The sequence below is a fragment of the Crocodylus siamensis genome, chromosome 4 (genome assembly GCF_052110815.1).
Source record: "Crocodylus siamensis isolate JL-2025a chromosome 4, ASM5211081v1, whole genome shotgun sequence".
Taxonomy (NCBI): domain Eukaryota; kingdom Metazoa; phylum Chordata; order Crocodylia; family Crocodylidae; genus Crocodylus; species Crocodylus siamensis.
In genome coordinates, this window is record NC_143398.1 from 231,618,053 (window position 1) to 231,642,622 (window position 24,570).

At 42.2% G+C, this 24,570-nt stretch overlaps 1 protein-coding gene across 1 annotated transcript in view; it reads left to right on the plus strand.

Moving 5' to 3' along the window:
• The window catches only part of NCKAP5 (NCK associated protein 5), a 702,047-nt gene that overhangs the window by 12,098 nt on the left and 665,379 nt on the right, over window positions 1–24,570 (plus strand). The window contains exon 2 of the mRNA XM_090045889.1: window positions 11,426–11,554. Within this exon, the coding sequence (XP_089902015.1) occupies window positions 11,486–11,554 (69 nt within the window). The 5' untranslated portion in view covers window positions 11,426–11,485. The remainder of the gene's footprint in view (window positions 1–11,425; window positions 11,555–24,570) is intronic.

A 24,570-nucleotide genomic window follows, 5' to 3' on the forward strand; every position in this document is an offset into this window, starting at 1 on the left:
GAAGAGTTATGGACCTTTAAATGAGAGATTAAAGGGCATTTTTAAAAATTTACATTTTTATTAAGTTTCTGGCAGATGGCAAGGTTTGAAGTCAGCCTGTGACAGCCAGTCTCCTCATAGGGAAACTAAAGGAAGACACTGTTAGCAGCTGATTGCCTGGGGGGGAAGGGAGGGGCTGTGCTTTTTTATGTTTTTCCAAAGCAAGACCCTTTGAGCTTAATAGTTTTTAATGTGGATCAGCCATTACAATGGAATTGGGTGAAAAAAGAAATGGAAAAACACTACTGGGGGCTGTAGTCCATCGTATCAGTGCAGCATCATTTTCTGCAGTTTATTGTGTTGTGCTTTATTGTGCTTCAGTTTTAATATGACAAGTCTATCATCAGGTCCCTTGGAAGATGATGCCACAGTCTGTATTGGATTTCACTTTAGGTATCTTCTCTAATACTCAACAGTATTGCTTTACTTTTCTCTGATTCACCCCTTTATCAACCAATAAATCAACCAATTCCCCATTTTTCTGGTATTTATACACTTTCCTCAAGCACATGTAGATTAGTAATGGCTTCTCCAGCCTGTCTTCCTTCCGTCATTGTTTAACAGGACTATGTGAAGCTTTGTTACTCTTTCCCTGTACAAGTTAATACTTTAACTTTTCTTGCTGTTGTCTGAATTCACTCTAACTTGCCTGTATACTTTGGGCCAGCAGCAAAAGAACCATTCTAGGCATAGTTTCACCAGCCTTGCAGGGAAATAGCATGGATACTAACCCCTTTTGTATCATTTAGAGAAAACGTGTTTTTCTCTTCCTCCTTACCCTCAGAGACACAATCCACCCTTTAATTTACCCACTGCAGTTTTCTTGACCATAAGATGCATAGAAATTGAGGAAGGACCTGGGGAGGTGGACCTTTTTTTGTTTATTGTGTACCTATTCTTACATCATCTACGCTACTAAAAAGATACAATCAATTATGTTCAAACTCTCTCAGAGCATTCCTGTTTTATATAAGGTAGGGTCAAATTGCCCCATTTGTATTCACAAGGAGCCAGACTGTCATGTCCATTCAATTCACTTTGTGCCAAAGAGAAGGGACAAGCAGACTTAAGCTGACGTGAGAATCTCCCTGAAGTTTCACAAGTGCAAGGAAAACCCTGCCATTATAAGGTTAGCAGAGGCGACATAATTGTCCTAAACCAGCTATTTTGCTATCACTAACTTAAAGGAAAGGAAATGGTGCATGTGATGGCGCTGTGTATTGCTGGAACTGATCCTTCAGCAATATAAACTTGGCTGAATTTAAGGTGGATTCTCTTTCCTCTGAACTTCTGCCAGGGCCAACCAGCTGTCAGGACCACGGTGCATCTCTCTGTAGCCACCAATATTTATTACGTCTGAGCTCAGCAATGACAGTGAGGTAGTGGCAGACTGGGGCTGCTGAATGATACTTTGTTGCCCAAGGAGGTCTACTGAACAGATTGTTCTTTGGTTTGATTTTGGGAATGTGTCATTATCTGCTGCCTCTCTTCTAAATTTACAGTTGTTGGGAAGTCCAAATGGCAAAGTAAGAACTTTTACATAATGTGGGTGACCATATATCATCCTAAGATGCCCAGATTTGTTAGCAAAAAATTCTACAGACTACGTGCAGGGCACCAAAGTAAATGGGTTGTTCCATCAGAACAGGAAGTGTGAGGTTTGGCACCCAACGTGTTAGTAGTAACAGAAACAAGGGATGTTTATTTAGCCTATGATTTGACCTTTAGAGTTTTCCTTTTAGCCTCATGAATGTTTCATAACATCACAGAGTGCTTCATGGAATGAAATCAGAGGTTTATATGCTACAAAAAAGTTAAGAAACTCTTAATCGTTTCTCACATCCATGATTACGAATGATCAGTAAATAAATGATCTTTCACTTTTCTGGGCTCTGTTCCTATTCAGAATCAAATCATGTTTTACAGTGATAGGTCATGAGACACAGGACACTTCCATTAGCACAACTTTGAAATTTTTGATAAAAGTTAATTTTATCCTAAAAATGAGCAGAGTAAACTGTTTTCATTTTTGTGTATATAACAAGAAATAAGCAAAAACTGTGATTCTGCCATGCCCAATTTTTGGCAAAGATGGTAAAAAAAAAATTTGCCAAAAGTCTGGACTGCTCAAGGCGTGGCAACGAGATGCCTCTCTTTCTAAGTGGTAGTGACTTAAAGTAGTTACAGATGTTCAGAGACTAATTCCTGGTAGCTCTGTGCTCCAGATTGCAAAGCCATGGTTATAACTAGCATTAATTACCATCCCTCTTGGCAGTCCCGGCTAAGCAGGGGAGAATACATAAATGGGGAATCAATACATTTTGGTGATCCCTCTGGAAAACAGGTTAGGCAGGGATGCAGAAGAGATGCTGCTTTTTCTGGATATGTTGTGGAAAAGAGAGGTTTTCTGACACTGCCATCTCTCTGGCATCTGTTGCAAGCACTACACACATTTTGTAAAATTCCAGTTGGAATTGAACTATTTTGCCTGTGGTGGAGAGTTGGAGTAAGATGTTGTTTTTTTTTCACTGGCCAGGGTAACTTTTTTTTACATAGATGTACTCCTGATTAACACCACCACAAGAGATGAAAATGGGACTGAAAGGTCGTGTCTACATGTGCTTTTACATGTGCTTAAACCTAATGTGCATTTGCCTAATGGACATTATAGCAATTCATGTGTATACATGTGCACACACTAATGCACATTAATGTGGGTGTGTGGATTGATTTGGGACTAAAGTTAGTCTCAAGCCAATGGACACACACTGCGTTAATGCGCATATGTGAGTTAGGTATGAGCTAGGCTTCTATCCCCAAAAGTAAGGGCTTAGGTTCCTAACCATAGGAGAAAGTTTGGAGCTGTGAATCCTGACTTTATATGGATGTCTCACTCAGGCCTGCGTGGGGGTACCTGAGCTCTGATGCAGATGAGATTTTAGATGCACTTGTTTTCTGTGTTTTCTTTTGGTTCGCTTAAGGGTCCCCTAACTCAGAATGCTACTCAGGTCCAGGTCCACATTCCCAGATATCTAATGCTTTCCATGCCTTATATATGGAATTTAAATGGCTAATTCATGGACTGTGGTCTCCTCTTTGCAGAACAGTTATTGTGAGTATCACCAAGCTTTGTCCCATTCTTCATGAAGCCCTAAGTGCCATCAAAAGTCATTTGACTTCTGTCCTTGAGTGAAGAATCTACAATGATCAGCTTCTTTCCGAACTTGTCGTTTGTTTGTTTTTTTAGAGACGAAAACATTGCAATATATATCCCTTTCCAATCCTATCAGTCACTGTCTCAGCAACAGCAGATTCAGGCCTACTCGTTTTTATCTCCTGTCATTTTTGTCACAAGTATTTAGTTCCACAATTTGAATGCCTCATATGTTCCATAAAAGCAAACAGCAATGTGTAATCCTTTGACCTTTTCAGGGTTCTTTGGTGTAATTTACTGGCTATTCACTTTTTCTCTCCAGCATAGACCTTACAACTCCACAATAAAAATGGACAGCCAAGCAAAAGGTGAAATGTGGTAAAGGTTACAGCCTTGATTTTGTTAGAAGTCTATTAAATGTTCATGGTCTTTTTATCAGGAAAAAATAGAATAAGAACAGAAAATGGCTTCAGATGAATCATGCTTGTTATGGGATAAAGAAATGATAGAAACGTCACCCATCTGTGTTACCATTCTGAGTACAATCTTGTGGCCACTCATTTTATGGGTGCTCTGTAGCCCATCTTATCCCTTTAAGTGAATGTAGTAATCCCGTTAATTAACTTGGTGAAAGATCAAAATACAAATCCTTTAAACTTGTCTCATGCATTTTATTCTGACAGGTATTTTTACCAAGACGTTGTTAATGCCATCTTTTGTATTTTATGACTCACTGAAATTCCCAGTATTTTTTGAACCCATAAATAGCTTTGCTACTTTTAATCCCTTAATTTTACTAGGTTAACTCCTAGAAATAGTCCTGACAGGTGGTGTTTCCTTTGACAAATGGAAGGAGAATGTCTTGCATAAGGAAGCTGGAAAGGTAGATGGAAAAGTCAAGGTTCAAACAAGGGGAAAGTTTAACAACAGTGCAGGTTTGTGTTATTGTATCTGTAGAATAAAACTTTGGGTAAGATTTTGCCTTTCCCCAGTCCAAACCAATACATGTTTGGGAGGAACATCCTTAATCAGATACTGCAGAGGGAGATCTTGACTCTAGGTTTAGCCTCTTCACATAGAGGACATAGTGGAACAGAATGCAAATGAAGCCGAGTATGGGATGCTCCTGACTGCAGAGCAACTTGCAGGTCATCTTTGTGAAAAAAAATGTTATCTATCTTAAACAGGATTTCATAATTGGCTTTATTGTCAATAGCCAGTTCTCAGCTGACTTTCTTGAAGCTGTTTTTCTTTGGTAGTGGCGATTTGATTTTGCTTTGTAACTTTTTCTCAGTTGACTAGAAAGATTAGATGTTTGGATAGATTGCATGAAGTAGTGTGGTGTTCGCAGCCTTATAGTTCCTATAACGTTCTAGTTAGTTAAGTGTTTTGGCCTCCGAGGCTGGAATTTTTCTGATATAATTAATGCATTAACACATGACAGCACTAGGATTCTCCTTCCCCTTCTGAAAAGAGGCAGTTTGCTTATCTAAATAGTTGCCTAATCCAGTGTGTGTGAACATACAGTATACTAGTGCTGGCAAACTGCTGACGAGTCTGATCACATACCTGGGTGTGCTGAGCTTTAGTTGGTCAAGCTGTCCTCACAGGGTTGCTGTGGAACGTCCTGTAGGTGAAACAGAAAATGTCTGGTTCAGTTTTGAGTTGCAGATGTCACTGCACTTTCCTGTTTCCCTTGTCACCTAGGTCTGAAGACAGATGTCTAGCACATCCATTCACACAAGAACGCTGGAATAAGTTTTCTTTTTGTTGTTTTCAACCCTACCATTACACGAATAACATTAGAGGGAGGCACGTGGGTGTGTTAATGAAGCCATCTTAATAGTCTGATTTTAATCATCATGCAAAATTTTCTGATGCTTTTCCAAGGTGGGGTGCAGTCATTCGACCCTAAAAATATTTTTTAAACGCTGTACTATTTGGAAAGACAGAAAATGGTTATGGAATAGATATCAGCTTTTTGACTGGTTTAGACCTAGGAAGATAACCGTGATGTTGATATTGACTGTTTTAGACCTGGCGAGATAACGGTGATGTTGATATATAATGAACATTTTTTGGTTCATTCAGTGCACTTAGTAATGACCTTCACAATTGGGAAAGCTTTCTTTTTTCTTATCTTTGTTTACTGCAAAGACTCGTGAAGTTTTTACAAGACTTCAGATGTCTGCATGTATCCGTGCCCACTTTCTGAAAGAAGCCATGGATAAACCCAACACACACACTGATGTCAGCAGGGAGCCTTCATAAGGAAGTCTACTGTGTAATGTGTGTGATGTGCAGAGGATAACATTTCAGTTAGAAAACAGATTCCAGAGAGATTGAATGTCTCAAAGGATTGGTGATGAGATATAGAGACTTTCTCCTGTGTCACTTGTTCAGTTTTAGCCAACATCTGCATTGACTGAAAGTTTTTACTAACTGGTAGCTGTTGGTAGCTTATGTTATGCCAGTGACCGCACTTTCAGTTTTTTCCCTCTTTTTTGAGCTGTTATCAGTTCCAGCTATAGTATTTCAAGTATAAAGCATAGTTCTTAAATTGATTGAATTGTTTAAGCTGGAACAAACTTTTAAAGAGCATAAACTTTTAAAGGGGTTATTGGTTTCAATTCAGTCGAGCAGACTGATATCCACGAAGAAATATATTCACTTGTTGACAATCTCTGCAGAAGTGGCTTGGGACTGAAAAGGCTGTTTAGAATGAATTCTTTATTGCCCCATGGACACTCACTTTATAGTATAATTGGGGTATGCAGGAAGAAGATGGGGAAAGCTACTGCCTTCATATACATTTAAAACTACAGCAATACACTCATTTTCATGTTTCAAAAGGATGCAATTGTTGTGCGGCACATATCTGGCAGGCATATATTGCCAGAACTCTATTGAAATCCTAGTTTTGAGCTATCTGATGTACAGGTTTAAATCTCTTGGATTTTTTTTTCTGGGCAATATAACGCTTTTACAACAATATGTACATCAAAGCATACTTTAGTGCCATTAAAAATGAAGATATGACTAACCAAGACAATTTTCTTAAGTAGATTATAGGCAGAAATGTGTGTTAATCGCAACAGCTTGATTCTTCTGGTTTGTAGGTTATTATAATGCAGTGAACATTCTTTGTATATGATAAAATGAGTATTTTCAAGATACATCATCAAGTTGATGACTCTGGCCTGCTACCTGTAGCTTTCTTGCAGGGAGGTAGATTTATCTGGTAGATGTATCTCTCTCTCAGACAAAAATATGTTGCATAGAAATGTCTGGATTTTATTGCCATCAACTTCTTAAAACAGAAACTTGTCTGTCAGCATTTTTGTTAACCGATGACTTTATCTCTTTGCAGAGTGGCTGGTTCTGACAGCCAAACTGGTTCTTGGTTTGTTTGACTAAAGTATTAACTGTTCTGTACAGAGCCATGGAACATCTGTAGGATCTATGACCAGGACTTCCAAAAGCATCTAGTAATGTTTGGGGTAAAGTGAAGTTAATGCCATGTTGGTCCAGGAAGAGACACGTTTTTGTGGATGGTATCTTTTATTGGACCAGCTCCACTGTGCAACTGCATAGTTGCATGCAGGTGGCTCAGTAAAAGATATCAGCCCCAAACAATCTTGCCTCTGGTAATTCTGGGCACCCAGCTTGAGAACCCCTTTTCCATTCTGATTTCTGAAGGGTAAGCGTTTACTTGGCACCCACACTACTTGTTCAGTTTTCAAAATCTTGGCCTGTGTTTTATGGGATATTATCCTTTCACAACTAGCAGATACACTTAGCTCTCAATATTTAACTCTGGATAGGCCTAGACCAGGGGCTGGAAAAATCTGACCCGCAGGCTGGATTGGGCCCATGGTGGACTCCATTTCCCAGCAGCCCCTACCTACATCACTGTGGCTGGTTTCCATGGAGACCCCAGGAGTCCACACTGCTTGGACGGGGCATGCAGGCAGTAGATTGCAGCCTGCCCCAGCCCCCCAGCAGCTCCCCCTCCCGCTGTGCACCCTGCCTCAGCACTGCTGGGCCTGTTCCTGGGATCTCCATGGAAACTGGTTGCAAGGATGTGGGCAGGGGCAGCTGGGAGATGAAGTCTGGCCTCTGGCTGGATCAGCCATTTTGCCCACCCTGGCTTAGCCTGTAAGCAGTCTTGGCTAGGAACCTCGGGGCCTTGTTACACCTTATGCTGTGAGCTGCACAAATGTTGATGGGTGTTTGGTGCTAGCTCGAGTTTGGAGCACTTGTGCTTCAGGCCAGCAGGGGCCTGAAGGACTGAATGGTAAGAAGGCCCCCCCCCCCCCCCGTTCTGGGCTTTACTTCACCCCAGGGGCTCCCTCAGTTTCCCTCCCCTGCCCCTGGGGCTCCCCACCTGCTTCCCTACCCCCACTTATTTGTGGCTACCTGTACTGTCCATCCCGGTGGAGCAGGCAAGGAGGGGTTAACTTATCCGTCTGGTGTCACTGCCGGGCTGCTGCTCTTCTCTGGGCTGGCTGGGCCAGGGATGGGCAAAATGGTGGATCCAGCTGGTGGCCGGACTCCATTTCCCAGCAGTCCATGCTTGTGTCACTCTGGCAGGTCTCTGTGGAGACCCCGGGAGTGGCGGGGCTGTGGCAGTGCGGGGCCTTTGTTTCTCTGGAGACTGGCCTGAGAAGTGCACTGGCAGGGCTCGCTGCTGGGCGGGGAGCTGCTCCCAGGCTGGGGCCAGGATCTCGTGGCAGCGACAGTGCAGGCTGGAGCCATGGGAGAGACGCGATCTGCTGCCTGCATCACCGCCGCAAGATCCCGGTTCCTGCCCTGGGGTAGCTCCCCACCCAGCCACATGCCCTGCTTGATCCGGCCCACAGGCCAGACTTTGCTTGCCTCTGCCTTTGTGTAATACAAGCTGGGTAGCAGGGATCAGAGATAAGCCTTCCCTGGAGAGAGATAATATGGGCTGCCTAATGTATCCTTAAAACACATTTCAGGTGTTACTGTGTGGACAGTCAAGGTGTTAAGAGCGCCAAGAACCACCCAAAATTACCATTTAACAAGAATTTTAGGGTGAGAGTACACATTACAATTAGGCCACAGTTAAGAGCACTTGAGACTTGAATGATCACACATTAAGGCTCATTAACAAGCGCCAAGTGCCCTTTAGGCATCCTGGAGTTATGCCACTTTAGGCAAGGATTATCTTCTGACCTGTGCTACATAGCTTGTGTTAAGTTAACTTTCACATATTCATCTGAGATAAAACCATCAATTTGTGATCTTCCAGCATCCCTGAAGGCACTGCTTCCAGGTGTACAAGTTATCGTTTAGGACTTTACAGCCCTGGACTGGCAGCTGGGAACAGTTGGGCAACAGGTGGGTGGGGATGGGTTGAGTGGGGTTGGAGGGAAAAGAGGTGAAGGGGAGTTGGGGGGGGGGTAGGGGGAGCATGGGGAAAGAGTGACAGAGGCAGGATTGGAGGGAGAAAGAGGGAAGGGGTAGGAGGATGGGGGAGCAGGTGGGTGGGGGTTGCTGCATTCTGCCCTAATCAGTCTGAGAGTGGCGGAGACACTGGGGGAGTTTCTCCTCCCTGCGTGCTCCTGGGGACCATGCCAACTCTGTGCACCCAGCTCCAGCCCCTGCTGGGCCACATAATTTAATGGAGCTGGAGGATCAAGGAGCGTGAGCTTCAGGGAACCTAGAAGCAGTCCCCCCACACTACCCTGCCAGTGCTCTCGGGCTGATTGGTGCAGTAGAGTAGAGATCCAGGGGTCGAGGGGTTGATTCAAGAGTCAAGGCGGGATCTGGGACCCGATGGAGGGATAAGCCCCTTCCTGGTTTATATTTTGGCTAGAGAACAGTGAGCAGGGAAGGCATGGAGCAGATCTGCAGTCCCTAGCCATGCCTCTGCTCATGAGCCCTCTAGCAGCAAGTCTGAGCTGTGCATATTAAGGAAGGTTTTAGCCCTCGATGTGTGACTGATCACTAGCACTTGTATTTATACATTCCCATAGCAGACCTTAAAAATTTTGTCTGGTGCCCAGATAGTTAAACAAGTATTCCTTGTTAGATAACCTCAGAAGTTGCAGCAATAGATAGACTAACACAGACTAACATTCCTTAGCATCAGTTTCTGCTAGTTCTAACATGTAATCTTGCTTTTGTCTTCATGCTTGTGTGGCACATGCTTACAGTATCATTTAAGACTTCACCATATTCCTACACCAGAATTGGGCTGGTCTCTGCTAAGTGTCTCTGCACAAATACTTGGGATAAGTTTATCCAAACTATAACTGCCTCCAGTTTATTCCAGCATTGTTGTATATCCACCGGTCAGTAGAAACAACCTTTCCTTCAGCACATGCACTACAGGCATGACAAGTGTACAAGTCCTGTTAAAGATGATAGGAGTTAACTCTTTCTTTTGCTGATGTGTGGTATAATAAAGTAAAAAACATTGCAATAAATTGCCTATGTCTCTTTTATAATATTTATTGTGGTATTTCTTATCAGCCAGGTTAACTAGTCTGTGAACAACTATGTAGTAGTTTGCTATTGCATTCCTTGATTATCTCAAGAATAGCACATATAACATTATAATTGGTACAGTAGTAAAGAAAGCAGAAGAGGTGTACAGTAATCATCTTTGTATAAAATGGGGGAAAAATGATTACAAAGTAATAACTGAGATTTCTTCATTGATATGTATCCTCCTCATTGTGCACATTGTGGAGATGAATCTCTGTGTGGACTCATTCTTTTTACAGAACTGGCTGAACTCTCATTTCCCATCAATGTAAATCAAAAGTATGAGTGTAAGTGAGATCCAGTGCCCATCTATACTGGGGAGAACAATAAAACTAACATTGGATATCTTGCAGATTCTGATTCCCTGAAGTCTCAGAAAATACACTTTCATTACAGTAGCCCTATTGAAGTACTAGGGCTGCTCATTTTTGAAGGTGCTAATCATAGTGAGCAATGTAGGTCACAACCGGGCTGTTTAGATCCAGATTCTGCCCTCTATCAGTGTGATTTCCCATTACATTTGATGGGTTTAGCACTAATTGCAAGAATGCAAAACTATTATTTTTTACAAATCTCATATTTTTAAAACAGCTCTTGAATAAAGATTTTGGACAAAATCCCCAAACCCCTGTACACTGAAAACTCCCTTTGGCTTTACTGGGAGTCAGCCCAGAGTAACAGCTCTAGAATGTTGTCCTTTGACATTATAGATGCACTCAGTAAGAATTGGGGGAGGAATTTCCTATATCTGGCTTTATATTCATGTACATATCTCTCTGCCTTGATCTGGGCCAGATTTTAATCTCAGTTACCCCATCGTAAATCCAGAATAATTTCATTAACTTCAGCAGTTACCCAAGATTTACATGAGTGCAGCTGAGATAAAATCTGGCCTATATCCCCAAAGCACACTATACAAATGTCAGCTGCATGTTTTACAAGTTTAAAGCTTTGAAATAAGTATCCTGTTATCATGGACATGTTGGGATTTTTTTTTTTTTTTTTTTTTTTTGCTACAAGTGGTAAATTATGACTTGGAAATAGACTTAATAGAAAAATGTCAGCAACCATAAGCCCAGTCCTCTACGGCAGGAAAAGGTAATTACCTCCACTACAGGATTTACTGGGTGATATTCCATGGCTTGTGTTGTGCAAGGGTTCAAATTAGAGGATGATCACAACTGAAACTTCTGACCTCTCAAATCTAGGAACGGTGCTCAGGTTGCTCTGTTTCCCTAAAGAATAATTGAAGTTGAATTCACATTGACTGTTTCCCTAAAGAATAATTGAAGTTGAATGCACATGGACTCTTGCAGGATTTGTGCCTTATAGATACAGGGATGCCTGCAAACAGGGCTTCCTGAAGAGTGTGAATAACATGAAATGAACTGTTCGGTTTTTTTTTCTCAGACAGCTGATTAGCTCTGCAAACACATTTCCCAGCTCTGTTAGTAAAGACTATAAAAACACAGAGTGCCCTGATAAAGGCAACCAAGGACAGTATCAACATAGATTGTTTTTTTCTCTTTTGGTTGAGATATTACCAATATGTTCAGTTCACATTTCTGTCTGGACACATCCGTTCTTTTGGCACACAAAACATGTTCCTGGAACATAGCCTACGCTAAGTCATTAACTGTTGGGTTATTAAAAAGTTAATGATGAAGGACAGAAACTGTTAACCAGAATATTGAAATGTGCTTTTAATTTTTTCAGTGATGCTGGAAACAGCCTGATATTTCTAGTACAGCAAAAGGAAAACAAATAACCTCATCCATGGAGAGAAAAAGACAGCTACAGAAAAGGGAATTTGGGAAAAGATTTTCTCTGGACAGCAGTCTTGTGGTAAGAATGAAAATATTCATTTACTGTATATATGTTTTGGCATTAAAAGTATTGCTCTTTGATTACTCTGCCCCAAAATATTGTCCCTTTTTTAAAGCATATATTTTAAGGCAAGCCATTAAAATAGCAAAGCCTCTGGTGAATATAACAAGAGCCAGGGCTAATGGATTTTTACATCAGCATAACAGCAGCATGTTATGACATAAAAACATGTCACTAGATTCATTGAAGTTACACCAGGGAAATATGGAGTGTAGTATACAAGGGTTATTTTTAAAACAGTTGTCAATGTTTTATAAAATAGAAAAATCTGGTTACATCAGTGTCTGTAGTGTTCTCCTGTATTTTCTCATACTTAGTATAGGAACTACCTTGAATGCTGCAACTTCAAAGGTTATCTAACAGCAAATACTTGTTTAACTATCTGGGCACCAAGCAGAATTTTTAAGGTCTGCTATGGGAATGTATAAATATAAATTACTGTAATATTTAAAGGAGAAATCAATGAGCATCTACTGCAGGTCAATCATTATTGCCATACCGGATCCTTAATTTCATACGAACACATCCGGATCTAAATTTACCTTGAAAAAATCATGTTTAAGCTATGGAATGAGGATAATAAGGAATATTTATTCGTCCTATCGTATACCCTGTTTAAAAAATGCTTCACAGATATTAAAGGTGGGGCTCAGCTTTTACATTCACAGGATTTATGACTATTCTCTAATATTTCATTTAGGGATATAACCTTTACTTGGAGTATATATTTACAACTAAAATGATTAAATGGATCAAACTGAGAGGTCTGACCCAACCTACATTGACCTCTATGACTTCTGCAATGGCTGTTCCACCTTTTTAGTGTCCCCTCCCTGCTGGGAATGATGCTTAGGGTACTAACTGGCATGTTTAGTCCAAAATTGAGTTTGGGCCCCTGGCTGGCAATGTCAGAATGGAAGAAGCCTATGTACGGTGCAGAAGTACAAGGAACTACTCCTTTCCTCATCTCTCAAATGCAGAGATGAAATGAGTCTGAAGGTCATCCATGCTGCCAGGGGTGACTGGTACCTCCTGAGTCTGGTGGGGCACAATTTGTGGGTGGGTCTGGGGGCAGGCTCAGAGCCCCATTTCCACTCCTATACTTCTGTGGTGTGGCTTAGTGACCCCCCTGCCCAACACACTGCCAGCTTGCGTGGCAAAAAACCTTCCCCATCATAAGCAGTGCTGAGTTGGGGGCCAATCTCAGGGGGACTACGTGCCCACTCCCCATGCCCCATACCAGTCACCTGTGCATTCTGCTTTGTAAAATAGTCAGGGAGAGAACAAGGCTCCCCCAGCCTGAAGAGCGGACTTTTAAAGGTCATAGTGAAAGAGTGAAACCTGTTAACTGCTTGGCATGTCAGGCACAGCACTCATTTTTACACTGTAAGCAGCTTCAAAACATCTGGATGTTGTGTCCCTTCCTATAATGGGCCAGCTTTCCTTCCAAGTCAGTCAGCCTTTTCAAGGCCTGTATCCACTTGCCAGGAGCTTGCATAGTTCAGAAGTTTACAGGTACTTTCTTGAGTGTTTCTTGCAAGTGCACTGAACTGGGACTGAAGAACGGAGATGAAGTTTCCTCATGTAATACACTCTAAGAAAGAAGTAGAACTTCATTAAACATTTATTATGCATCAATAGAGTATGGGCTGTGTTATACAGGGGTCCAAATTCTGCTAACAGTTCTAGGCACGGACACTACTGAAGTGGCCTCTGACCTAATTCCTATGGCTATAATTTATTGCTGGGTTCTAATGTCAGCCGTGCGTTCAGAGGTAAATAGAGATGGTAAATTGGAGAGTAAAGCTGAAAAGAATATTCTATTGTAATGTGTTTTGAACATACTAACTGCTGGAATGGTGCTATCTGGCACAGCTATGCTTTTCTTGAGAAGACATCTGAGGTATGTGGAGTTTGAAGGATAGGGTTTCCTGTTTTGCACCTTAAATTTCAACATATATGTGCATATTTTGTAACTGCATGCATCATGGGTCAGGATCTAGCCTGCAGGTTTACAGACCTAGTGGACTTCAGTGGTAGTCTGACAAGGGGGGCTTTGGCAGCACAAAATTGGGTGGCAGGAGGCTGCCCCAGTATGAGGCTTGGCTGGATTGCAACGAGAAGCAGCACTAGCAGCCAGGTCCTTGTGTGGGGTCATTCCCCCACTGCAAAAAGTTGCTAGCTGCTGGCATATGTGTTTACTGTCCAAGGAACCTTTATGCTGAGTAAAATTATTGAATTGATTATTTAAAGCAACATACAAATAATAGTTATTGATATTAGTCACCAAGTGGTCATCTTTTAGAAGTTGGAGAAATAATTTTGGGTTCATCTTTGTTAGTCTGCTACCTTCCCATACTGTGAGTAGGATAAATTTGTTCCTTCACCTGTCAGTTACTTCCTTTCTGTCACTTCAGCATCATGGTCCCCTCTCTCCTTTTCTCCTGCATCCCCAGTGTTTATATATTCCATTAGGTTGCTACGTTTCCAAAATTGGTCCACTCATCTCCACATGCAACTCCATTTCTTTTGTCCACACTTCTCTCTCACACTCTTCTCTTCACATGAGCCTGCTGCCTAACTGTGCCCTTGTAGTCTTCTTGCAGTCTCATTTTCAGGTATTCTTCAAGACGACACACTATTCTTCTAACTGTTGACTCTGATTCTCCATTAAAAAAAATACCACACTCCCTCCTTCATAGATTTCATAGACATTAGGGCTGGAAGGGACCTTGCAAGATCATTGGGTCCAGTCTCCTGCCCAAGGGTTGAAAAGTCAGCTGGGGTGAGATCACCCCAGCAAGATCCAAGCTTTCCTTAAAGGTATCCAGAGTAGGTGCTTGCTTCACTTCTGGGGAGAGTCTATTCCAGACTCTGAAGACTCAGATCATAAAGAAGTTTTTCCTTATGTCCAGTGAAAAACAATCTTCCGGTAGTTTGTGACCGTTAGACCGTGTCTTCCCTTGGGGTGCCTTGGTGGACAGATGTTCTCCTGGTTCCTGATGCACACCCCTTACATACTTGTAGGCTGCCACCAAATCCCCACTGAGCCTTCACTCCTCTACATCCTTTCTAAAGTGCTGAGCCCAGAACTGGATGCCATATTTCAGCTTCCTGGGTCTTGCTTGAGGTTCATTGATAGATGCACTCCTTGCTTTGTGGCATCTTCTAGCAATATTCCGCCAGAGAAAGAATCTCATTTGCATACTTTCAAAAGCATCCCATTTACAGTTTCTGACCTTGGACTATGAGAAACCAGTATAAACAGGAGTTCACATTAAGGAAAAGAGCAGTGTGATATGACTTTACTTAACTACTTCATATTGTTTTCTCCTTGTAGAAGTGAATATTTCCATGAAGGGAAGAGAGAAAGAATAGGAAAAGGTGGCATTGAGCCATTCTATTTTTTGAAATCTGAATGCAAACTTTGCTGTGTACCAATTAAGAAGGGAAAAACTTAAGCTTCTAGTGCTGGGCTCAGATATCAACTTCTAATTTGGACTTTCAACTGGACTTATTTCTAAAATTGGGACCTTCAAACAGTGTACTGTTGGGAGAACAGTGACACATAAGACTCTCCCTAGAAGTACAGTGTGCAGTCTTTTTTTTTTTCTTTTAATTTTCTTATGTGAAGGGAAAGTGAAATGTATTTATGTATTGCCCACCACAAACTTCCCCAGTTTTAAAATAACTACCAGGTCAGGTAACATGAACTTTAACATGGCAGCAGATAAGCTTTATATGAAAGATATGTAGATACATATTGTGATTTCCTGCTGTGAACTTGTAAACATAAATGTATATACATACATACATATGGTATTTACAAATATAGGTTTACATAAACAATAACTCTTATTAACCCTGAACTCAGGCACAGGCCTTAATCCTCTGAGGTCTTCTGGTTAGTCTGCAGTCCCAGCCCTTGACAGGACCCTCCAGGCAGCAGGTAAAGGAACAGCCAATGACACAACACGTTAGACAACAAATCAACAACAGGAAAATCTGGCAGTGATGGGACAATAATTGAACATGCACAGTAAGATGACATAAAATGAGATACACATGCATAAAGATTAGGGCTGTGTGAAGCTTTGGTAGCCAATTTGATTTGAAGGAGATTCGGCCTGATTCGGCGGGTGAGTCTCTGAATCCAAACCGAATTGGGAGACCCATTAAAAGGTCTGAATCAAATCCGAAGACTTCCAATTGATTTGGAAAAGATTTGGAGAGATTCGGAGATTCAGATTGGCCGGGGAGAGGCAAGCACAGGAGACTGCAGGTTCTCCCACAGCTCCTCTGGCTGTTCCTGCCTCTCCCTGGGTGGGGGAGCTGTGGGAGAAGCCCCCATTCATGGCTTCCCTGGCCAGCCCCATCCCTCACCCAGCCCCAGCCTCCTGGCACTTAAAAAAAAAAAAAAAAAAAAAATGCCCTGCATTCACTGGCTCCAGTGGGGGCTCTGGGGTCTTCTGGCAGAGCCCCCCCCAGCTCCCTGATCGCCCGCCCCGATGGCTTCCTTGCCTGGCCCTAGCCTCCCAGCAATTTAAAAAATAAAAAATAAAAGCCCTGCGCTCGCCAGCAGTAGTGGGGGCTTTGGGGCCATGTGGCAGAGCCCTCCCACACAGCCCCAGCTCCCTGATCTCTCCTCCCCGCCCACCCCGGCCTGCCCCTGATTGATGACAGCACCCCAGCAATTAAAAAAAAAAAAAAAAGCCCCACACTCGCAGGTTGCAGTAGATCTCATGGCAGAGCCTCCCCATGCAGTGCGGGGAAGTGGGAGGCAGTGGGGATCGCCTTCCCTGCCTGGCACCCATGCAGTAGCTGTCCCATGGCACAGGTGCAGCACAGCTTGACAGGACGCCACGTGCTTTCTGGGAGCTTTTATTCCTTCTGGAGGCTTTCTCCCCCTTCCAGATTGAAAATGGACCAGTAGGATAGCCTGAGGGGTTAGTTCCCCCTCAGGTCCTCTTCACCTTGCCTCTAGTTGAGGTCAGGGCAAGCCTTCCTCCTGCCTTCTACTGATTGGTGGGGAGGGAATTCCCCCAACCAATCAGCCTAATCCATCCAGCTCAAACCATCAAGCTGGCTGCCAGTGAGCCCACCAGCCAGCCTGCCACATTTTTAAAAATGCTCACATCTTTAGAGCATTGGCAATAATATTTTATAGTTTGTGTTCCTGTGAAATAACTCATTTAATATCAGACAGTGTGAACCTCACAGACCAGTTGTACAGGGCTTACTTTCAAATAGTATCATTCCCTTAGTAGTTTAGTGAAAAAAAACACCCTATAGTAAAGACATTGTTTCTTATAGCATTTAGAAAGATCTCTCTATATATGTGACAAACAAGACAGCATTTCTATGTAAACTGGACAGTGGATTGAGGAGCTTCGACTAGACTGGACCTCTTGTTTTTAATCTTCAAAACGAAACAAAAAAACCCGAAACAAACCACCTGCCTCTGTTGCCTCATTGATTATTAATAAAGGGCTTTGATCAGATCTGCAGACTGGTTATTAGAGGGTAACTCCAGCTTTTCTGTCGCATGTTAGATGCAATCAATTAGAAAAGAGAGAAATTTATGTTCCTTTGGATTACTTGTGGGAGTATAGGGTAAGTCATGACTCATGAGTTACACTGTGATTACTGAAAATACTTCAGTCCAAAATTAAAATATCTTTTGCATTTTATTTTTCATTATAAGAAGTTTATTTACAAGATATTGTTCAGTCATTACCCCTTAGATAACTTGGTGTTGTGTGCTATTTTTCAGACTGGATGTGATCACCGGTAAACCGTGATCAAGCTGCATCGTTGGTCTATAGCTGAGTTATTTTTAATAATAAACTCTTAAAGAACTATTCCATATAAAATTAAGGGAAGTAGTTGAGGACCCAAATGTAAGTCCTTTTGAAAAGAAATATTTAAAGCATCTAATACGATTAAAAATGCTTTATGGTTTTTCTTTTTAAAAACGTGGAACAACCAGAAAATGAAACAAAAACAGAAAGGGAAAAAAATGGCAGCTGACTTCTGTAGCTTGTATTCTTTTTCATCCAAGTCAAAATGTGAAAGGGAGATACACAGCAGACAGAGAGAACAATATGTTACTTTAAATAATTTATCATTTTGTTACTGATTATGAAATGAATATGGAATTTTTAAACTGGCAGTGTTCCTTTTATGTAGCAAGAATGTGTTTTATTTGTTTTGTGAGTGAGGGAGGTCTGGGTGGGGATGCTATTAAAAGAGCTAATGAAAAGATTGATTGTCCTTCAAGTTGTCCTTAAAGTTCTTCCAACAAAACAAAGCAAAACAAAACACCCAAGCCTAGACTAACCTTTAAAGAAGCATATGTAGGCTGGAGAACCTACCTGAACGTGTCATTATCACCAGGAGCACATGTAGCTGTGCGTTCACTCGAAGTACAGTGCTTTGTGAAAATAATAAAAGGCTGACCAGAAACCCAGCTCTTTGCTTGGTGCAAACTGTTCAGTTGTCTCAAAGACGGTGTTTGATCAGAAAAAAAGTTGAAGGTTCAAGCTGTGCTCTTTATTTCTGTGAATTAATCCTTAGCTGACTTCACGTTTGGTTGGAGCTTACAGCTGCAATGGCATTTAGCTGAGTAGGACATTTGACAATAGTTTATCTTTCCAAGCAGCCAGCCTTTACAAAGTAAAAGTTTTCAATTAATGTAAAAAGGAGTTTTTACTTTTAAGAGCAAGCTGCAGTAAATAACCCCTTTGGTGGCTCATGAGCTGTGCTCCAGCCCTTTCAGTTCAGTCATACACTGCTGTGATTGTCAATTGGATTAACTTTAATGACACCACTACCTTGTAAAAATGGTAGCACTATAAGATGATAAATACTACTTCGTGGGTATCCATTCCACCCCAGGTTAGTTATCACATATAAGTTACTGTCATATATAAGAAATGCTATGCAGAATCAAACCTAATCAGTAGTTGAACTGGAGGTCTCTACTGGAAGCAAGCGTTGTGGTCTGTAGCGCATTAAAGCTCAGGGTCGTGAGTCAGGTGTTTTGGGCTTGGAGTCTGTGATCTTGAACAAATATCTCAAACCTTGGTTCCTCAGTTTACTCATCAGTAAAATGCAGATGATAATGATGTCCCACCTCACAAAAATATGGGGAGGCGTGTGTGCAATTGTAAGGTGCTCAGAGATGAACAGATGAAAGATTTCATCTGCAAGGAGTTCTTACATTAGAGCCCTGCATTAAAGCACTTACGACGATTCTGGAAAGAGACTCTTTCTTCTGCCTGAGAATGCAATCAATGTCCCAACTGACTGTTAGGATGATTTGTGTTGTTCAATATCTATCTTTTATCTGATATGCAAGATCAAAAACCTGATCACTTGTGGATATACAGCTCTCTTGGCATTGTTCATAAAAATGAGTGGATAGAGGTTGTACGTATCTGTATTTTGATTCTTTGGAAGTTGCAGCAATTAGAGCTGCCATCACTCACCCTGATTCCAAAATTTGGGATACATGGGGAGCCCTTTAGACTGGATAATACAGTTCTGTGGACTGCACACAGCCCACAGGTTGTATCCCCCTGCTTTAGAATGCCCTAAAATGTATAGATCCCACTGAACAGAATAAACTAAGTGCTTGACTGCCCTTGCATATTTTTCCGCATGTTTGTTGGACTGTGGGTAATATGGATGGCTAGTCATGTCTGTAAAACACCGATGCACTGCAAATCTTTGACTTTTTAGGTGCACGTAATGAAGCCAATTCATTGCAAAAACCAGATATATCAAAGTTTGCCTTGGCGTGTTTTGTTATAGCATGAGCTAACATGTTGCTTAGTTGATAATTCTTACATTTTTTGTTTTTGAAACAACTAAAACATGAACAAGTATTCCCTCTCAGTGGCAATAAACAGGTTGCCTGTTGCTTCAGGGTTCTGCTAGGTTCATAACACATTATCATAGGTTCCTTGCATTTCTGTCCCTGGTATTCTGCACAAATGCAATAGTTATAGGCCATTTCTCCGATCTGAGCACTCATGATGGGCCAATGAAGTGTACATCTTATCAGCCACTTGCATAGGCCCACTGAGAGGTTTCCTCTGAGAATCTTTATCAGGATCTCTGGACACATTTTCTCTAGAAACATGTTGTTGTATTGTTTCAGTCCATTATCCATAGTCAACTTTGTTTCTTTTTTTTATTATTCTAAAACCCACCAAAGCTCCACATCTGCAGGTTGGATTAAATGGCTCTGCAGGCCAAATCTGACGTATGGGCCATGGGTTGGCAATCCCTGGTCTAGTACACTGGAATATATTATTGGATTGAGCATGTAAATGTCATCTGCATATGGATTTTGAATTTTTATAATTTTTCTGGACCGTTTAAGATAGTTGCATTTACTTATTATTGTCACTTTCCTTTTTCTGTCTCGTATCCAAAAAAAGCCCTTTGTCATTCCTCTGTTTTTAAAATGGGGGACTTTAGCTGCATCTACTGTGCAGCTTGTTCATATAAAATGATTTGCTTTGTGTAATTTGAGGCCTAATTTCCCTAGTGAAAGGCATTCAAAGAAGTCAGACCTCCCAAGATCACCAGGTCCAGCACCCCTGCTCTAAGGCAGGAAAGACTGCTGAGGTCCAGTCATCTTCTAAAGATCTCCAGGGAAGGTGACTGTACCATCTCTGGTGGGAGTCTGTTCCACACTCAAACCAAACCATAAAAATGTTTTTCCATATGTCTAATCTGAAGCAGTCTTCTATCAGTTTATGACCATTATTCCTAGTGTTCCTCTGGGGTACCTTGGTGAACAGATATACTCCTAGCCTTGATGGTCACCCCATATATACTTAAAGGTTGCCACCAAGTCCCCTTTAGTCTTCTTTTTTCCAGTCTGAACAGTCCCATGTCCTTCAGCCTCTCCTCGTATGGTCTGTTCTCCAGACCCATAATAATTCATGTGGCCCTCCTTTGGACTCTTTCCAGCTTCTCTACATCCCTCTTGAAATGCGGTGTCCAGAACTGGGTGTAGTACTCCAGCTGTGGCCTCACTAATGCTGAGTAGAGCAGGAGGATGACATCCTTAGTCTTACCTGTGATGCGTTGGTTGACGCATGCCAGTGGTGTTTGATTTGCTGGCTATAGCATTGCACTGACAGCTCATGTTCATTCTGTGGTCGATCATGACTCCCAGGAGTCTTTCAGTTGTGCTGCTGGCTAGTGTAGCACCACCGAGCCTGTAAGTATATTGTGGATTATTTCTCCCCTGATGGAGTACTTTACATTTCTCAGTGTTAAACATCGTCAGGTTTAGATTTGCCCATTTTACGAGCCTGTTCAGGTCAGCCCGTACCCTTAGCCCAGTGTTTCCCAACCAGTGTGCCACAGCACAAAAGTGTGCTGTCAGAAGTGAACAGGTGTGCCACAGAGTTTTGCCATGGCAATGAGCTACAATAGGTATGAGGATGGGGAATGCCTTAACAGAGCTGCTGCAGAAAATTTTTATTAATGTAAGTGTGCCTTGGGCTGGAAAAAGTAGGGAAACCTTAGCCTGTCATCCAGCGTGATGGCACTCCCCCATAATTTGGTGTCATCCACAAACTTTGCCAGTACATTTTCCACACCAATATTCAAATCGTTGATAAAAATGTTGAAAAGCACTGGTCCAAGAACTGAGTTTTTAGTTTGTACAATGTGATCGGCAAGTTTCATCAACCCAGTGTCTCTGTCTGTGTCACATTTTTTAATGCTGAGTGTTAATAGAAATGGGCAAATTTTTAATCAACAGTGACTTCAAGAAAAAATGTTCAAAATAAATGTTGCATTTGGGAAATATTGAAACATTGTACTTAACATTTTCAAAATGCAGGTGTCTGACTTTTCATTTTGGGAGAGCATCAGTCATTTAAATATTGACCCAAAATTACATTTTATCTGTCCTGCCAAAAACCCACAAAATATTGTTGTTTTGTTTCCACCAGAAAATAATTTTTCCCCGTTGTTGCTGTTCAGAAACTGAACCAAAAAAAATTCTTTATTCAACAGCTGTATATCTTTTAGTTATGGGTTGCTGATTATTGGTTATATTTTGGTCAGACTTCTGCTTTATCATATGCATGTCAGGACTGGTACTAGTATTTTCATCTGCTCTATGATATTTACTCATTTATTTAGTAGTATTTTCATCTGCTTTATGATATGTTCTGACCATTCTATTTTTTAAATATTTTTTAATACTAATTTTTTCTCTACTAGTATTTTGTTTCTTGTATATCTTTTTGGTTGATTCTGTTAGCAAAAACATTGTCTTTTGATCTTTAGTTTGGTCTTTTGAAAGACAGAACTACAGCCTGTCTATAATCAAGACTTCTTTAAAAGCTTAGATACAGAATTCAGAGATAGTTACAATTCCTTTACTGATTACCCTTTTTGTATACCAAATCGAGGTACAATCACATTTCCCTGTGATCCTCCATTCAATCATAGCAGATAAGGTATTACTACCACTCAAGTCAGAAAAAGATACAAGAGATGGGTCTATAACCCAGTCTTTTATTGATTTGCCCCAAAACATAAAAATAAGTACTTGTCTCTATGCCTATCTAGCTACATGCAACAGCACAATACAGATTCTCACCTATACAATGTTGGGGGAGATGCAGAAGGGAGGAAGCTGGAAGCAGGTTGTCTTAAATTTGCAGAGGTCTTAGTGAAGATTCCCCGTTTACACCCAGTCTTTATATGTGGACTATTTAAATAAATATTCTGATTGTTGTTCACTTTTTTTTTGTTTCGCTGAAACCTTGGGAACTGGACTGAACCAGTTTCCCTGTGGACTTGGAAGATGCTAAATAGCTGGGGTCTGTGTCCTTGAGAAAAATACGATTCTGGGAGGGAGCATTTGTCATCTCTTTCCCGCACCACCTGGGAATGTTCCTTGACATGTTCTGTTTCTTTTACTTTGCTGACTAGGCCTAGTTCTAATATCTGCAAAGGTTCACTCTGGAATAGCTATACTTTTGCAATTTAGCATAAGTCCCTTGAAAGTGGCCAAGGTTGATCATAGGTTAACAAAGACATGTTATTGCTGCAATAGGATTCTAGCTGACTGAATACAACTCAATTGTTATTAGAAGGCAAAACATTAGTTGTTACTTTTAGCTGCTGTTGCACACACTTTCAAAAAGCAGTTATTCATTTGTGGCCTAGTCTAATATTAATGGCCTGATGAACAGATTCATATTCTACTTTCTCAGGTTATTGCTTATGATTTAACTGCAACCTTTTTGGTTGTTGATTGTATATCAGCTTAAGCACGTATCATTCATAACTTGGGATATTCCTGCATCCATATACTGCTGTAGTAAGTGTGGTCATTAGTCACTGTTCTTGTCTACAGCCTACAGCAGGGGCGGGCAGTGATTTTGAATGGAGGGCCACTTACCAAGTTTTGGCAAGCTGTCAAGGGCCACAAGGGTAGCTCTGCCCCTTGACAGGTGCCACCAGAAGTCCCTATGCTTGCTCCCCAGAAGTACTCCTTTCAGCAAGGGGGTTTGCCATCTCAGAACCAGAAAAATACCAAGTTATAGTCTAAAAAGAAAATATCTATTAAAATATTCATTAATTTGATTTCAAAAAAATATTTTTGTTCTGATTTACATGTGTTTGTGTAGTGTACATAGAGGTGGTTACACAATAGATTAAAATGAAGTCTTACTCTTGTATGTTGTGGGGGTGGGTATAGGTTTGGGGGGCTGTGGGTATGTGAGTGTGTGGGGTTTGTGGGGGTGGATAGGCATGGAGGTGTGTGTATGTGGGGTGGGGGAGCATGTGGGTGTGTGTGTGGATGTGTGGGGTGTAGGTGAGCATGGGGTTTGTGTGGGCTGGAGTGTGGCTGGGGAGGTTTGTGGCATGCACAGAGGGGGAATGTTTGCCTACAGCCCCCTTGCAGCCGGCAGATCCCCAGCCAGAGCTTCTCCAAGCTTGGGCTTGATGCTCCTGCTGCTCCTGGCCCCAGGGTACCAGCATGGGCCCCATGCTCCGACTTACTACCATTTCCCCCCATCTGCCACTGCTGCCATTCTCCTGGCACTTCCCTATCCCCTGCCCCACTCACCGCCCTGGCATCACATCCTAGTTGCATAGCCAAGACCACAGGATGCAGTAGGACCCGGACCAGCCTGGCCAGCACCGCAGTGATCCAGCTGAGAATTGTGGGGGGCCAGGCCAACAGATCTTACGATGACAGGCTGAGAGACATGGGACTCTCTAGCCTGGAAAAGCGTAGGCTCAGGGGTGATCTAATGGCCACCTATAAGTTTATCGAGGGTGACCACCAGGATCTGGGGGAACGTTTGTTCACCAGAGCGCCCCAAGGGGTGATGAGGTCGAACGGTCACAAACTCCTGCAAGACCGTTTCAGGCTGGACATAAGGAAGAATTTCTTTACTGTCCGAGCCCCCAAGGTCTGGAACAGTCTGCCAGCGGAGGTGGTTCAAGCACCTACATTGAACACCTTCAAGAGTAAATTGGATGCTTATCTTGCTGGGATCCTATGACCCCAGCTGACTTCCTGCCCTTTGGGCAGGGGGCTGGACTCGATGATCTCCCGAGGCCCCTTCCAGCCCTAATGTCTATGAAATCTATGAAACTCCTGCTGAGTCCTGCAGTCCTGGCATTGCAGCCAGTTACCAGATGGTGCTGGAGTGGTGAGTGGGGGGTGGAGAGGAACCGCAGCAGTGGTGGTGAGCAGGAAAGTGGGGAAATGGCAGTGGCAGGTGCTGGGGGAGTGGCAGCAAGTAGGCATGCAGGAGTGCAGCGACATCTGGGTGGGAGTGTGGGGACAGAGGGGGCATGGGGCCCAGACTGGCAGGGGCTGTATGGAGCTGGGCTGGGCTGCAGCAGCAGGGAAAGCAGGGAGCCGGCTCAGCTCCATAGCCTCTGCCAGCCTGCACCCTGTGTTTCTGCTGCTCTGC